Source organism: Syngnathoides biaculeatus, chromosome 1 (assembly GCF_019802595.1).
Source record: "Syngnathoides biaculeatus isolate LvHL_M chromosome 1, ASM1980259v1, whole genome shotgun sequence".
Classification (NCBI taxonomy): Eukaryota; Metazoa; Chordata; class Actinopteri; order Syngnathiformes; family Syngnathidae; genus Syngnathoides; species Syngnathoides biaculeatus.
In genome coordinates, this window is record NC_084640.1 from 1259166 (window position 1) to 1277673 (window position 18508).

Sequence of the window (18508 nt, forward strand, 5' to 3'; positions counted from 1 at the left end):
TTGCCTCTCTGCCTTTGATTGACAGCTGTACCTCCTCACCCCCCCCCCCCTTTCTATGCTGTGTTGAAGACACACAGAAACACACACACCCCGCAGCCCAAACTGCCTCCAACTGGATGATGATCCCTGGTGTCACGAGGTTGACATACTCTGTATAATACTGATGTGGAACTCACTCTAAAATGTATGCCTACAATAAAGATTATGAACGACTGACTGGCATGGATCGGGAAAGGAAAAATCCCTCAATTTAGCATTTTGTTCACTGACTTCTACAGGAGTAGATGCAGTGAATATGTTTTCAGTGGCCACGGCAGCCCGGTTAGCCAGAACCCCTGTGCAGAGTGGGATTTTGGCCATTTGGTTTCTCTGAACTACAATCTTGCTAATTTTTCCTCTTAGTCTATCACGGTATCAGGCCTAAAAGGTAAGGGGATGCTGCGTCCTGAAAGCTCACAATTCTGTCCATGGTCTACCACGAATGCCACTATATTCCTTTACATCCCATCACATTTTGGTACCTCATGTTTCTCCCTTTCTGAAGAAGGTCTGGCACATTTTTCATTGTCTGTCAAGGTTTTTTACGGATGAAAGGTGGACAGCGGGGAGCTTCGGTGCACTTTTGTAGAAAAGGCGGACTTGAAGGACTCCTAAAATATGACGAAACATGACTTGCGCAGTCCAAAAACCTGCTTGTTGGTTTAACTGAAGATTCTTTTTCTTCTCTCTTTTAAATGTGTTTATTTGTGTCATGTTTCTGCAACTCATTAAAGTTTAAGGTTAGGTTAAGGTTTGTTCCGAGTCTTCAAGTGGGGTTACAAAGCATGTTTCCTAGTCAGAAGGTGGAAATTTCCCACTGCTCAACAATACTATTTGTTCTACACGTATGATAATTGTAACTGAAAACTCAAGAAGCTTCTACTTGTCACCCATGTGATTGACAGTTGATATGCTAAGATGATTCTGCACTGGTTAAACAGTTGTGAAATGTTGTGTGTGTGCATGTGCGCGTGCGTGTGTGTGCGTGTGTGTGTGTGTGTGTGGTGTGTGTGTGTGTGTGTGTGTGTGTGTGTGTGTGTGTGTGTGTGTGTGTGTGTGTGTGTGATGGAGGGATTCTATCAACTCCTTAAATAGTCTTGTCCTATTAGTCCTATTACAGATGTTAAATTCCAGCAATGTAGCATTACAAAGAGCAAGTGGTGACAAATTACAGGCAGTGAGATCTCAGGCACTGCTGTGGATAGGTTTTCTGTTTCTTTCCGTGCAGAGAGACCCAGCTGGCTCTAGGACATGATTACATTTTGATTTGAAGAGTCTTCAGAGGGAATACATTAGAATCTGTTAGCAGACACAAAATTAAAGGTGATTAAGTTGACGCTCACCTATTAGCACAGACCTCAGCCGTTGTTTAACTGCAGATGGGGCTTTTGCAAATGGTCTTTTGTACTGTGGGTGTGTACTGTATTGTCGTGTCTTGTGAAATGTGAAATCTGTGTCATTGTGTGTTACTGCATGCCGTTATTTTGGAGTGTGTGTGGAAGGAGTTGTTATACGGGACAATGTGTAATATTCAGACCCTTCAAGATTTTACAAACATGATGTACATTGATATTGGAAGGAATTAAAGTGTTTGTGTGCCTTGAGTGGAATTTTGTTTGGGTGGATCATTGTCAGCGCGAGGGCTTTGAAAATAAGCATTAACTTGTTTTTCCATGGATTAAACTGAACTCCAATCCAAACTCAGATTCGGATGAATTTGGTTTGCGCAGGTACGTGCATTTGTGGCCAAGATGAAAGAATATTGCATCCAGGGAGTCTGCCAGCCTCCCTGTTTTCTGTGGCTGTGATGACAAAATGTGTCAGTGTTTTAAAAGACGACACCGCAGAACATGCGCTGACATGTCTGAATCGAAAAACAGCTCACGCTTTTGGACTTGCAGACAATCGCACACGAATGGACAAAACTAACAGGCACAGTGCGGCGTCCTGAGGGCCATCTGGATGTGCAGCACAAGAAAGCACAGCTGGTCCCAAGTGTACATCCACTCAGCCCGGACCCTTTATCTGCAAGATCGCACAGCAAGGTCCGCCAATTACTGATTGAAGTGTGTTTGTGTGCATACATGTGTTTGAGTGTGAACTGATTCTTGATGTAGCGGAGCAGTCATCCAGCTATAGGCAAAAACAAATCCACCAAATCTTCCTGGATGCGCGTGTGGAGCGTGTCACCTATTTTAGAACCGATCTCATGTCTGTCCTCTATGTGTGAAATTTCGGAATCTTATTCCGCATTGCAGACTCCTGGGCGTTGAAATGGGAAATACATCTACTGTATCCACCTTGGATCTAATGAAGTCCAGTTTTTGACTTTTTTTTTTGTCAAAGCATGTTGTCTGTTGTCTATTGGATGCTTCAGATTATGAGTAAATAAGTTAATTTGTGTTTGTTGAATGGCTATCCAGAGTGCTAAATCACAAACAAGCACATCGTAAAACACAAACATTTTACTTTCAAACGGTCTTTGTACCACCTATTTGTACCAATAGAAGATGGCTATGGAATGTTCACTGCAGTCAACATAATGTTCTATTAATATTTTAAAAAATTTGTGTGACATCAGAGTTCTATCTAAGTTGTGGTACGTAGATTTGTCCCAAGTCTGAGTGGTTACTCCGAGTGGCATTGCTGCATGTTTCCAAATGTGATGTTTTAAAAAAAAAAAAAAAATCCACTTCACAGTGTTCTGTAACTCAGCGTTATATTTTGCTCAGGCACTAAATGTAACTGAAAACTTGCCTCCATCCGTTGACAGTGGTGTAAATGTGAAGGGACAAATTGAAAAGATTGCAAGGATGAAGGCATCAGAATGTATTAGTATCATGTCAGGAAGACTTCTTGTTATCAGGCTATTTGTACAATATTCAGGCTCACATCTGCGGTAGGACAGAATCAGTGTTAGTGACTGGCTGGAGGGGAAAAGCAGCCTGCTGACTTCAACTGATTTAGTCTGTGTAAGTTGATAAGCCTGCTTGTACACGAGTCCTTATGGGTGTGGGCGGACATGTTTTGTTTTTTTATTTATTTTTTTTCATTTCATCTTACATGGCTGACAGCTACCACCTGCAGCCTTACTTGGTGCCTAGCATTCAATTACGGCACCATCTTTGAACATCTTTTCGATCTCATCCAGAGACTTGGACTGACTGGGACTTTCCTGGAAGCATGTATGTACCTGTACAATAAATAAGATTGTCACAAGGCTTCATATTGTGGCAGCTGAGAGGGGAATTCTCCAAGGCACATAATGGAAGTTAAGATAGACAGCAAGCTATGAGGGGGAAAACAGGAAAAAAAAAATATTCCATGTTGAGATGTTCAGTAAAGATGTCCCCTGAAGTGAATATCAGGTCAAGTTCAACTCATGAGGCATGAAAACCCGTAGGAAAAATAATCAAAGATGATACCTTTGGCAATTTGTAGGATGTGACAGGAATGTGTACTATTTGTCTTCTATTTATTCAGTGGCACCTTTGCTGCCTGTAAGGATACTACGATAATGTTTGTTTTAATGAATATTTCCCCTGGACTCCTTAACCTTTTAATTGTTGTCTTGATGATGGCATTTTGAATTGCTGATAGCCAAATATTGACACATTCTGCTTTGCATCTGTATGAGATGGAGTATAACAATAAAGCAAATCACAATCTTAAAATTATGTCTCTGCCATGCTGTGCTGCCGTGAATGTGTTTAGAATCAGACCAAATAAGGTGTAAGATAGTTCAGAAATGCAGAACCATACATTTATTTTAGTCATCTGTGACCTGAACACCCAAACCCCCCTCCCAAAAAAAGGCCTACAGACGTTTCAAATATATGTTTGCAGTTGCATGCTCACATGAATTACCCTACCTTGCCTTATTCATAAATACTGAACATAATAATCAAATACGTGCATAAAGCAAACATTAATTCCCAATGGTTATCTGTTGAGCACCAATATAAGAACTACATTAAAAGCAATGTTTTCCAAAGATGATCTTTGTTTTTATTGACACAGTCATATTGTTTGATTTCTCATTGTGTTACCATCGACAGATGATCAGTGCACTCACACCAACGATTGATTAGAAGTGCTGTCATTGTAATTATCAGCCACTGACTGACTCAGTTTAATCCAATTGCCTTTTGTAAAAAATTCCAATATTAATTTGTTTTAACCAGTCCTGCTTAGATAGATTCTGATATTTACATTACTGAACTACAAATTATATTCAGTGTAGATGCATTGAGCTTCTTTCAACTACCTTCTGTGAAATCTGAAGTCTGAGTTTGCCAGATGTCTTGTAATGTGGGTGTAATCACATTTGGCTTGCATATGAATAGACCTCAGGGTTGTCATGGTCTGAGTACAGTACATTGATTCTATTTGGGTGGCCACACAGAAGTCTGTCAAAAGGATAAATAATGATTATTAATGATGCCAGATTAAAGGTCTTAATTACAGCGCAATCAATATCCAATTGGTTCTGTTCCATGAAAATGCGGAGGCGACTTTTGTTACTTGGGGCGATGCGAGAGCATGCAATGACACAAGCGAATGCTTAAGTATTGCTAGTGACTTTACTGGCTCCTCCATCCAATATGTTTTTCAAAGTGATGAACGGCAAATCTCACAACTATTTGTATTGTTATTGAGGCCTTCGGGAGGCTCCAAGACTTTCTTCAGACAAGAAAATGGTCATCCAGACTGCAAATGAATAGCGCCTGAGGCACCATTTTATCAGCAAGCCAGTTGCACTTTATCCGTGAGTGTAGCACTTTTAATTGCCAAAAATGAAACCCTTACCCCTTCATCAAAAATTAAGCAGAGCTTTCAAGTGTGTGTCACTGAGCAGTAGTTACAGTATTTCTGGTCGCTAATGTAACTGTCTATCATGACACAAATTTTTATATGCAAACAATTAACCCTGCCTTTATAAAGCTCGTAGTCTTCACCGTCTTCGTGGAACCCTTCAGAACAGTGTTCATCGCTCGAAATATCGGAAAATCCATTGTCATTCTTACAATGTATCCCATAGCTCGCCATTGTTGTCACCGGTTCTGACGTCATGTTCCTACTCAGCTGTTTCCGCTTCATTTCCGCCTTTTTCCAGCGAATCCACCAGTGTGCGATAATTTTTAGCTGATAATCGAAAAATAAAAATGGTTCCTTCATAATGGATTTAAGATTTGAAATCTCCATAAAAAAACTATAATATTAGCAAAAAGGTGCTTTGAGGACCTTCCATAAACTTTAAGTATAAATAAGAAGAGACCACTCATACTCATTTAACATGGGCCGGGTGGCAATTTTTTGCCTTATTAAGATAAAAGTCTCCTAACAGACCACAATCAAGGAAATAACACTTCTTTTTCGTTAAACGCATAAAACAAAGGGCAAAAAAGATGCACCTTCTCGCGGGCAGTGTCCCAAAACTGGGACGGGTATATTATCAGTTCTGTGAAGTAGTACATACTAGAGATATGTTTATTAATCCATTCTTATTCTAGAACAACATTTAGCATTAATAATACTGATTCATTACCATTTTGAAGACAAACTTGTTTGCATACTGACCTTTCTCCCTTTCTTCTCTTGGAAAATGCTCCATGTGTACTTGAGGCAGCCATGTTGGGTCAGGAAGGAAAGTGAAATAACTCTGTGCTAACATTGACCGATGAGTTATCCTCTCTTGATACCAAATTATGGCTTCAGATTAAAACACTTAAATATTTTGAAATACTGAAGGATATAATGCGTGAAAATCACGATGTCCCAAAAATGGGACGCTGCCCATGAATGGGTTAAATTTATTAAATTCAGCGTATTTTACACAGATTGTATCGAGGAGTCACTAGTATATTGTCGGAGCTTGCAGGGAAATTAGTGATTTTTAAGGTAAAACAATCTATCGCAGCACACTTACTATTTATATTTCAAGAAGCTTTTGAAGTACAAGAGGAGTGAGTGGTAAGACCAGACTCAGACCTGAATCAGGGTCTTTGATCCACTTGTTAGGAAGCCAATGCTTTATATATATGTATGTGTGTGTGTGTAAGTATATATATATGGACAACCAAGAACCATGTGGAGGGGAAATGCATTTCAAGGAATAAAGTAACATTGTTTAAAAGAAAATTGTTAAATTAGAAAACCCAACAGTATAAAGTGTCCTCCACCCTCCCACATTTCCCTTAAACGCTCACTAAACCTGCACATCTGTTATAGTCCCTTGGGAACGCACAACAATATGCTTCAACTTCTATAATGAGTCTGAGGCTAGTTTTTAATTATTGCTGGAATGGGCTTTCTTGCTCTGTTTGGGAGTTATTTACGAGACAGATGTGCACATCTAAGGCAAGATGACATAATTTCAATGGCATTAGTTTATTTTCTTGAGAATTCCACTACATCTCAAAAAGCACTTTACTTAACATCTGTCTTTATTAACAACAATTACAAGCTTTGGTATACAAACATTATCTTTGTATACAAATATTAAAATCAAATACAGCCCTATGGGGGCACAAACCAGTGCAATCGGTAGGCCGGTCCCAAGCCCGGGTAAATGCAGAGGGTTGCGTCAGGAAGGGCATCCGGCGTAAAAACTGTGCCAAACAAATATGAGCGTTCATCTAAAGAATCCCATACCGGATCGGTCGTGGCCCGGGTTAACAACGCCCACCCCCGGCACTGCTAACCTGCAGGGCGTCGGTGAAAATTCAGCAACTGTGGGTTAAAGAAAAAGAAGAGGAGGAAACCGGATCCATCGTCAGAAGAAAAAGAGGAATGCACAGAGCCTACAACTGAGTGTAGGAACTTTGAATGTTGGGACTATGACAGGAAAAGATCAGGAGTTGGTTGACACGATGATTAGGAGAAAGGTTGACATTCTGTGCATCCAAGAGAGCAGGTGGAAAGGTAGTAAGGCTAGAAGTTTAGGAGCAGGGTTTAAATTATTCTACCACGGAGTAAATGGGAAGAGAAATGGAGTGGGGGTTATTTTAAAGGAAGAGCTGGCTAAGAATGTCTTGGAGGTGAAAAGAGTATCAGTTCGAGTGATGAGACTAAAATTTGAAATTGATGGTGTTATGTACAATGTGGTTAGCGGCTATGCCCCACAGTTAGAATGTGACCTAGAGTTGAAAAAGAAATTCTGGAAGGAACTAGATGAAGTAGTTCTGAGCATCCCAGACAACGAGAGAGTTGTGATTGGTGCAGATTGTAATGGACATATTGGTAAAGGAAACGGAGGCGATGAAGAAGTGATGGGGAAGTACGGCATCCAGGAAAGGAACTTTGAGGGACAGATGGTGGTGGACTTTGCAAAAAGGATGGACATGGATGTAGTGAACACTTATTATTATTAGAAGCTACCGGAAGACTGGAAAACAACAGCCAAGGTCAGAGACAGGCAGGAGAGTACTTGGTGTGTCTTTTGGTAGGAAAGGGGAGAAGGAAACTTGGTGGTGGAACCCCAAAATACAGGGAGTCATACAAGGAAAGAGATTAGCGAAGAGGAGAGGCAAAAGGAGTACATCGAGATGCGACGTAGAGCAAAGGTAGAGGTGGCAAAGGCTAAACAAGAGGCGTATGAATACATGTACACCAGGTTGGACACGAAACAAGGAGAAAATGATCTCTACAGGTTGGCCAGACAGAGGGATAGAGATGGGAAGGATGTGCAGCAGGTAAGGGTGATTAAGGATAGAGATGGAAATGTGTTGACTGGTGCTAGTAGTGTGCTAAATAGATGGAAAGAATACTTTAAGAAATTGATGAATGAAGAAAATGAGAGAGAAGGAAGAGTTGAAGAGGCAAGTGTGAAGGACCAGGAAGTGGCAATGATTACTAAGGGGGAAGTCAGAAAGGCACTACAAAGGATGAAAAATGGAAAGGTAGTTGGTCCTGATGACATACTGGTAGAGGTATGGAAGCAATTTGGAGAGATGGCTGTGGAGTTTTTGACCAACTTATTCAACAGAATACTAGCGGGCGAAAAGATGCCTGAAGAATGGAGGAAAAGTGTTCTAGTTCCCATTTTTAAGAACAAAGGGGATGTTCAGAGCTGTGGGAACTATAGAGGAATAAAGTTGATGAGCCACACAATGAAGTTATGGGAAAGAGTAGTGGAGGCTAGACTCAGGACAGAAGTAAGTATCTGCGAGCAACAGTATGGTTTCATGCCCAGAAAGAGTACCACAGATGCATTATTTGCCTTGAGGATGCTCGTGGAAAAGTACAGAGAAGGTCAGAAGGAGCTACTTTGTGTCTTTGTGGATCTAGAGAAAGCCTATGACAGAGTACCAAGAGAGGAACTGTGGTACTGCATGCGTAAGTCTGGTGTGGCAGAGAAGTATGTTAAAATAGTACAGGACATGTATGATGGCAGCAGAACAATGGTGAGGTGTGCCTTAGGTGTGACAGAGGAATTTAAGGTGGAGGTGGGACTGCATCAGGGATCAGCTCTGAGCCCCTTCCTGTTTGCAGTGGTAATGGATAGGCTGACAGATGAGGTTAGACTGGAATCCCCTTGGACCATGATGTTCGCAGATGATATTGTCATATGCAGTGAAAGCAGGGAGCATGCAGAGGAACAATTGGAAAGATGGAGACATGCACTGGAAAGTAGAGGAATGAAGATTAGCCGAAGTAAAACAGAATATATGTGCGTGAATGAGAAAAGTAGAGGGGGAAGAGTGAGGCTACAGGGAGAAGAGATAGCGAGGGTGGACGACTTCAAATACTTGGGGTCAACAATACAGAGCAATGGAGAGTGTGGTCAGGAAGTGAAGAAACGGGTCCAAGCAGGTTGGAACAGCTGGGGAAAGGTGTCTGGTGTGTTATGTGACAGAAGAGTGTCTGCTAGGATGAAGGGCAAAGTTTACAAAACAGTGGTGAGGCCGGCCATGATGTACGGATTAGAGACGGTGGCACTGAAGAAACAACAGGAAGCTGAACTGGAGGTGGCAGAAATGAAGATGATGAGGTTCTCGCTCGGAGTGACCAGGTTGGATACGATTCGAAATGAGGTCATTAGAGGGACAGCCAAAGTTGGATGTTTTGTTGACAAGGTTCGAGAGAGCAGACTTCGATGGTTTGGACATGTTCAGAGGCGAGAGAGTGAGTATATTGGTGGAAGGGTGCTGAGGATGGAGCTGCCAGGCAAAAGGGCGAGAGGAAGACCAAAGAGAAGGTTTATGGATGTGGTGAGGGAAGACATGAGGGCAGTTGGGGTTAGAGAGGAAGATGCAGTAGATAGGCTAAGATGGCAAAAGATGACACGCTGTGGCAACCCCTAACGGGACAAGCCGAAAGGAAAAGAAGAAGAAGACAAATATTAAAATCATAAAATGCCTTTTCTCTGAAACATACACAGACCAAGAGCTTTTCTGTCAAGATTTGTTGAGAAAGAAAAACCTCATGAGTACACTATGAACAAAATATGTCCATCAGTAGAAAGTGCACACATTCCCACGCACGCACAAACACTTAAAAAAATGTAGAAGAAATTGGGCAGAGACCGAGTGGTCTGGGAGAGGGCGTGATCTGTGCGAACATTCTTAATATGCAACAAATTGGATCTTTCTCTCTGCTCACTGGGCACCACATAAGCCGGTGGTGGTTTTGAAGCTTCGTTTTGAAGCAATGGGCGGTAATTAGCATCTGTTGGATACCACTTGGCACCAGAAACAACTTGACTCGCATATCAAATGTCGACCACCGTTTATTAAGTCCCTTTTGACATGTAATTCTCAAGAAAAAGATACTATGTCATCGAAATGAATTAAACTGCCCTTAATCCCTTCCAGTCACCGAAAACACCACATTGTTTTTTTTAAGATGAAGAAAAATAGCATTATACTGTAAATTCTAAATAGAATAAAATTTTAAAAGACAATGTTAACAGATTGGTTGTATTGAAGTGCAATTAAACCGAAAGTCACAAGGTCCACCAAAAACTGCTTTTTTTTCCCAGTTTTATTCATACCATAGATCAAAATGACGCTGTGACCTGATTTAAACTTGACTTGTGGCTTTTTTGAGTCAAAGAACCAGAACTGCTCTACTGTACGTCTATAGGTCTCCAGAAGACATTCGAGTAGTGGGTAAAAGTCTCTTCTGGTTATAGTGAAGCAGTGTGCTCTATTCTGCACAATTTGACTGAATTATCCAACAATCAATCCCGCACAATGGTCAACAATCGCTTAATTACTTAACCTATCAGTTATGAGCTCCATTTCCCAAGATGGTGTGGGATTGACTAGTAAATGAGTCACACTCAACTGAAGGCTCCTTTTGTTGCATACGAGAGAGTAAAAAAGAAAAGGTCAGTTCACACCTTCAGGGGAAAGTGGTAGTTTTCTTTCAGCCACTATGGGGCCTCAAGGACAAACACAGCAAAAGAGCTGTTGTCACACTGGCAAAAATGGATCTGAAGTAAATTAAGGCTGACATCTTGTTTTAAGTCAAAATCAACAGAGTATGGGAGAGGAAAGAGGAAGGGAGCTGTGGGAGGCAGGAAGAAGGTAAAGCCAAGGTGGATTTACACAGCAGGGCTCATCCTATTTTAGGCTTCCACCTGCAGCCTCACCTGGACCCTCCGCTTTCAAAACTCATAGTCCTCATAAAAAGCTCTGGTGACACTGTGATGCACATTGGTGAATCTGGCAGATGAGTGCTGCAAAAACCTGCTCTTAACCTCTAATTTGCTTGTCAGTCATCATCGAAACCGCTGTGATTGGTTATGGAGACTGAAGGAAGTGAAATATTTTGTTTTGCAAATGCTTCAGTGTTAAATGGCAAAATTTTGTTTTTACCAAAGTGGATTTTTTTACCCCCTATGTTAGCAGAGATAGTGTCTTTCTTGACAGGGGAATGTCATCATGAAGCTGTGCACTGGTTGCGTGGTAGTGACGGTCAAAAGTGTCTCGGAGTGTACGTGAACGGTGTGCATGAAGGTGTAAATGAATGTGGGATGTTATCACAGGCTGTCATGTCCCCGCTCCACATTAGCGCTAAAGAACAGACGAGACAGTATACTCATTGTGTCTGCGCAGGTCTGTGTGAGCAGAGGCCAACTCTGTAATAACACGCGTGTGCGTCACTGGACAACTGCACATGCAGATTGTTGTGCGAGTACTGTAACCTTTACTTTGTATCAATTAGTGGCCAAAGATTTTATGCTATTCTTCTCACTTAATCCCTCAACTAAACAACCCCTTTAGCCTCTTAGTCAAATTGCTTTTGAAAATAAATAATGGATTCATCATTAATTTTGGGGATTTTACAGTTGGAAAATAAGACCTAATTGACTTGTCTCCATGAACTTTTGTCAGGCCTTTAGACGAAATTTAACTCATTAAGAAATGTCTGTCTATGAAGTGTCTCTACATGAGTTTACATCATTCCTGGACTTTAACAAGAGTTACCGGAATCTGTCCCTTTATGATAAGTAGATGGGAAACATTGAAGAATTCACATCACATGGTGTTGATAGCAAATTTTCACGATTACCAGTATAGCAATGTTGCTAAAACTAATCAAAAGATGCAGCAAAATCATTTTTTTAATAACACCATCGACAAAAATAACATTTGGTGGCTGAGAAAACTTTCCCAAGATACATTATATAATGTATTTGACTGGTATTGAGCTGGCATTGATGTACACTTTTTGATGGTAGTCACAGAGATGAGTCAAAAGATTTGATACATGGCCAATATGTTGCCACATCATTTTAGATTGAAAGTCAACACTTAGAAAACCCTGCAGAAAGTGCTTCTCTCATTGGCTAACTTCCCTGGTGCTTCTTTGCACCCTTTTCTCAAGTTTCTATTTCAACAAAAACAAAAAAACACTTGTTTGCATGAGCTGAATGGAAAACATAATTTTGAGAAGAAGAGTGGGGAAAAAAATGCAAAACAGATGGCTGGTCGATGGACGCGTCCCTGTACGTTGTGGGCCGGCTGCGCCTGGAGGAAATGACCTATCGAGACATCTGTGATGAGTCAGTATCAGTTCGACAGTGACTACAGTATATTTAAAAAATAAAACAATAAACATGCAGACACACAAAAGTGTGGTGGTTGTAAAGCCACAATTTGGCTCATTTCATTTTTTTCATTTGAAACTTAGCCTCTTTTATCTGAACATTTGATTTCTTTTTAGAACATCTTATACTACCGGTGTCCAACTCAAGGCCCGGGGGCCAGATCTGGCCTGCCATGTCATTTTATGTGGCCCGCAGAGGCAACTCATGTGTGCCAACTTTATGTCACTTGCTTAAATACCAAAATTGGAAATTGTCTTCAGTTTCAATCATGAGATATTGCAACCATTTTTTTCATCAAATCCCCAGAATATTGACAAATACAAAGTGATGAAAATGGCCTGCTCAACAAACATGCCATTGGTTACGAGTGATGGTTTTTGAGATGTAAGATTTCCACCCAACGCCAACAAATGAGGCAAGCGAACATTTACATTGGTTTGGAGTCACAATGTCCCCCCCAAGGGAAACCTTAAGGATGACGCATCAAAAATTTGAATTCAACACCACAACAATAATATCATTACATAGGTTATTAATGGATTATTTAGCTAAGGAATTTGGAGAAAATATTTATCAAATATAATCTCTGTAAACATCGTATCCTTCCATTTTCTACTGGTTGCCCTATTTAGGGTCACAGGCGAACTAACGCCAATCCCACGCTATTCTATCAATATGGCAAAATACAATACATACAAACACTGTTCCAATATACAAGCAGTTGATTTCCGTCTGAAAAGAGTGTAGCTTTATACACCTATACACACAATTTCGCTCCATTTTTGCTGTTTTCCTTGCCTCATTCACATTAACACACACACAGTGAGCCAGCTGTGTTGGTGGAAGCAGGTGTCACTCTCAGCTCATTACCCCTGGCAGGGCTGATCACCCTGTTTGGTGAGCAATAAGACACACCTCACTGGAGGGAGCAGAGGGTGAGGGTGGGAAAGGAGCGCTTCCCCTGCTTTTTGAGATAGAGGGATTGAGCAATGCGCCGGGAGGTGCAGGCGGAGGTGGAAGTGAGCATGTTGTTGCGAGATATGAGAAGAAGTAAAATGAGTGGAGTGGTGTTGCGAGTTCAATGTGAATGGAGAGAGAGCAGGATGGGAGGTGGAAAGCATTATCCCAAGAGGATATTACGTTTTAGTTCTTTACAATTTGAGTCGTCATTTCAAGAACATAGTATAGCTGTCTGTGGTCAAATGGTCTTAGTTGTCAAATCTACACTGGGTCATCAAATGTTAGCGTAGTATGTGTCTAAATTGTAAAGATGAGAAAGTGCAAAATGCTTGTCTGTCTGTACGGTATGTGTCCTGGGATTATTCAAATGTTACCATTTACACATTTGACCTCATATCAACTTTGGGTGTTGTGTGTCTGCAGGTATGACTACAAGGAGATGCTCCACAACTCCACCTTCTGCCTGGTACCCCGAGGCAGGAGGCTGGGCTCCTTTCGCTTCCTTGAGGCCCTGCAGGTGAACAGACTCGCACACAGCCACAGTAACACACAAGAGAACGCATGCTGCCAATTCATGCCCACAAGCAACGTTAATAATAATCTTCCCTTTCAGTTGTTTCACACTTGAAAACATTTGAAAGCTTGGTAATTGCTGCTCCACTTTGATAGATGGCTCACTACAGATGGCTGATAGAGAAAAAGTTGATTTTCCCCCCCATTAATTACGATTCTAGAACGATTATCGGGTCATAGCTGTTTGCATTCACAGTTTGTAAATTGTCAATATGATTGTTGGGTTTTCTGCTGTAAGGAGACGTATGACGCAGGACCGTAGTGGTTTTAAAACGTTTCTTTCACATACAATATAACCGCAGTGTCAGTCACAAATAATCCTGTCTAGAATCTAGTCCATTGATAAATGATATTGATCAGAATCAACCTCATAAATTGCATATCAAATATTCCCCAAAAATATGGTAATGATTTTTTTTTTTAATCATGGCTTCCTGGTGTATGGAAGCCACACATTTGGTAAAATAGATGTCACTTATGTTCGTTGCCAATAGTGCTGAATATATTCAAAATGGTGTCATACCAACACGGCTCCAGCACGGTACAATTTGGCCTTCCTTTCTCCCTTGTTACTCACTGGCACTACTCATTCGACCTTTTCACTTGTATTATTTCTGCATTACTGCCGCTCTGTCCTTTACCTCACCTGACCATGTACACCTGGCAACTTCACTTACCTCACTCTCATCCTCAGTAGACGCACGACAGCACTATCTATTTTTTAACACTTGACTTTCACTATTTGACTCACTGCCTCCACCGACTCACAGTTTGGATTAGCGAACTGGGTGAAGGAGGATTCCAAGGCTGTCTCAGAAGGGCAGAGCTATTCATAACAGAGAGAATCGCCGTGTGCGTGTGTGTGTAGTGTGAAGGAGACTGCCGCAGAGCCCGAGGGCCAGTTGTGATCGAGATGACACCTTTATGACCCGGGAGCGACAAGGCCGTCGTTACGTCAAATTCGCACGCACACACACCAGCTGGTCCCGCCACTGCGCCTCCATCTCAGTGCCATACTGTTGCCAAAGGTCACATTCGGCCTCATTAAACCTTTTTTTTAAAACGCTAAAAATAAAACAAAAATATTGGTCTATTTTTATCATCGGTTCGATTCCCCTTTCTCCTCGTTTTCTGCCTCCTGGTGGCCTATGAATGATTTATTCACACATAACTGAATTTCCAAATGTAATCCTAATATGTAAACAGCAGCACCCTTTGACAGCTTTATTCACATGAACCTCAATGAAATGAAAGCACTTTATCAATATGCTACGTAGGATACTATGTTTTTATTTGGTATGTCTATTTGTGTGAATTATTGTTTTGTTGCTGCACAACCACCACAGATATTGCATACAACAGTAAAGAGCAGCTTTCAATCTTCATGAAAATTCCCTTTTTGTCAAAATGTTATCCTTTAACATCATCCCCTTTTACCACACCGTATGATTTGTGATTTAGAGTCAGGCTTGTTGTTCATGCCAACTTCCCCCCAAAAAAGAACATAGCCATTGCACTGGTGACAATGTTTAGCCACAATTACAGTAATTTATGTGCTCATATTTGCTAAGGGAGTAAATCTGGGTTTAGAAAAGGAGTCCTCATGTTGAACTTTTTGCTGAGTCTTGTGGCTAGCGAATGACAGCTTCATTTCCACGCTCCTGAGATGCACTACATAAACAAAGCTACAAAACAGCTACATACAAATTGATTTTTTATTGGTATATTGAGTACTCTTTTACAATGTGAAACAAAAAATCCATAAACCTACAGTATTTTTGCATCTCTTTCTCATCTGTGTGTGCAATATTCTTTCTACAGCTTAGTGCACACATTAATTCCCATCTGGAGAACACGTATTGACCCAGAAGCAAAACCTGGATCTGTAAACTATTGTTTGTTAACCTGCTCCATGTATGGCATTTATAAGGCTGTCAAAGAATCATATCGCATAGCTATAAGCGGTGTACATGTTTTCTTTTCCCCTGATCGTCCACATTATTACTCTCGTACAGTAAAGTAGAACCTTGACTTTATGAATGCTCTAAATTAAACTTTTTTCAAGATACAAGCCACTGCTTTGTAATTTTTGTTTTTTGGTGATCCAAAAAGATCAAGTGAAGGAGAGCAACAGTTGCAGATACACTTTAATCTTTTTTTAATAAGCACAAAAATAAAAATTAACATCACTCACCAAAGCATGTACAGAATGATCCAAAATGTTGCCTTTGCAAAGATCGATTAACTGTGGTAGGAACTGGATTAGCCTTGATGACTGTGGTTGTAATTGCGTGTCAAATTAAACTGTTTCATCATCAGAACAGGCTAAACATTGCAACAATCAAAAAATCAAGCTAAACTCTTTACTTCCATTTGTTCCTGCCCAAATTGTTTTGAGTGTGTACATTAACTATTTTTCGGGCTAAGATTGACATTTGTGAAATCACTTCATAAAATTGGCTGCTGCTTGTCTTGTCTGGTCAGTGTCTATCTGTCTGTCATGTGTTTTGTATCCTGATGGAATTTGTTGACTTACTGAATGTGTGAGTTGATTATTCAATAAGGTTGCTTTTCCTGCTAATAATTAGAGCCCAGTTGTCCTTCTGTGAGTCATTGTTGCAAAATTACAATCATATAACCTATAAAACTAAATGTATGAGATGCGCATGTGACTGCGCAACATTGACCTATGTAAAAAAATTAGATGCGCTGAATCAAAAATAAGTGAAATGTAGTGAGGGATTGCTGTATAGACAATTATAACCATTTACACTCGCAGCTACTCCAGATGAAGGAATTTATATTTGAAGCTCAGCTTTATGTATCCCAGGTCCAACCAGACTGAGCTAGGCACCTTGCATCAAGTCTTACCAATAGGGTTTGTGTAGGCAGCGTGTCCTGTCCGACCTCCTCTCCCTGACTTTGTGTTTATGTGTGTGTGTGTCTGTCAGGCCGCATGTGTGCCCGTGATGCTTAGTAACGGCTGGGAGCTGCCTTTCTCCGAGATCATCAACTGGAATACGGCAGCAGTCATTGGTGACGAGAGGCTCCTGCTGCAGGTAAATCAGCTGCAAACGGTGCCAGAGAGACAAACTACAGCACTCCCACCCCTGAAGTAAACCGCTATGACTTGCAAAGTGCTGAACACATCCTCTATCTTCCTTCGAATGGATTGCACTATTGTTGTTTTCTTCGAGGGGCTGTCAACAAGACTTAATTCAAGCAGTGATAGTAATTCCTAGAAATATCATTCAGTCTCACTTTTTGTTACACCAGAGGGCAAGTAAGTAGAATGAGCAAGTAGATGGTACTGCACAATATTCATGAGTGTGGGGAAAGTAATTATATGCCAATTAAGTCTAAAATTTGAATCAAGTGTGGAATAATATTGTTTGACATTGAGTCTTTCAGCATAAGAAGAGGCTAATCTGAGCTCATTATGCTTTCCAACATCTCACCAGAAATGTATTTTAAGTTTGAATCGCGTCTTAATCACGATATGGAATGTACTGCAAAACTCTTTTCTGTAAACAAAAAAGGGTAAAGGGATCAATAAACCGCGTTTCCATATTTGCCCTTCAAATTATGATATTCATATTTATTGCTGGCATACATGGGACAGTAGTAGTCCATGTTTGACCATCACTTTGTATACTAGTTTTATTGGATTCCAAGTGTTTTGGACTCCTATTTCAAAGTCTTGCATTGAGATGAAGGTCTTCTTGGATGCAGCTGAACTTCAAATTGCGGGTGCCATGTTGCTTTTTTATTATTTATTCATTTATTTATTTATTAGCCCTTTTAAACTAGTTCTGACTTATCAACACCACAATATAGAGCATTTGACTCTCAGTTTTGCAGAAATTATTCAACAATAAACCCACAAAATTGACTGCATGCTTAACCATGAATTATTATACGTTAATAAATCAATGTAACAGATGCCAGGACTTCTTCAAAAGACTCAGTACCAACTGTGAGAGAAGGACAACTATAATTGTAATCAAAAAGTGTCTTCAATCTGTTTAATGCCACTCCCAGTTGAGGTGTCCTGTCAAACAAAACATGAAACAGAATTACACTGTGTATTTAAAACTGCCATTAACTGCCTAATACCCTGCTATCTTAATGCTAGTTATATACATATTGCCATGTTTTTACCCTTTTAATTAAGTGATTGAACACAAATGGTTCAGCAAGATGTACAAAAAACAGTTCACTCACTATCCTCTGCATAGAATGAAGACTATTAGTGCCAGACTGATGTGGTCAGAGGGGAGTTAGATGTTATTATGAATTAAAGTTCACTTCTTAGTAGAACTTGCACCCTTGCATTCATAATAAGCCTCAAGGAACAGAATATGTCTGTTTTATACTCCCCTAAGTGGCCCAGGCAGACATACCACAAGGAGCAGCATTTAATTGATAAAGTGTGGAAAAAAAATTATTTAATTGTCATAACAGTACTTTTTTTAAATACAATTATATGGAGAGGGAACAGTGGAGCAACTAGTTAGTGTTGGCCTCACATTTCTGAAGAACAAAATTGCAGCCCCGCCTGGAGTTTGCATGTTCTTCCTGTTTCTGTGTGTGTTTTCTCCCAGCAATCCGGTTTCCTCCCACATCCCAAAAATGTGCATTAATCGGAGACTCTAAGTTGCCCCTAGGTGTGATTGTGAGTGCGACTATGTTCTGTCTCCATGTGCCCTGTGGTTGACTGACAACCAGTTCAGGGTGTAGCTCATCTCCTGCCCGTTGATAGCGAGGATTGGCATACCCGCGACCCTCATGAGGATGAGCTGCTTAGGAAATGGATGGATAGATATGTGTTTTAAATACAACATTGCAAACTAGTATCATCACATTTAAAAAAAAAAA

The 18508-nt window shown here is 40.6% G+C and overlaps 1 protein-coding gene across 1 annotated transcript in view; it reads left to right on the forward strand.

Annotated features, from left to right (window-relative positions):
- Positions 1-18508, forward strand: part of ext1b (exostosin glycosyltransferase 1b) — a 120936-nt gene that overhangs the window by 74263 nt on the left and 28165 nt on the right. The window contains exons 2-3 of the mRNA XM_061816235.1: positions 13481-13574; positions 16582-16689. Coding sequence (XP_061672219.1) covers positions 13481-13574; positions 16582-16689 — 202 coding nt within the window. The remainder of the gene's footprint in view (positions 1-13480; positions 13575-16581; positions 16690-18508) is intronic.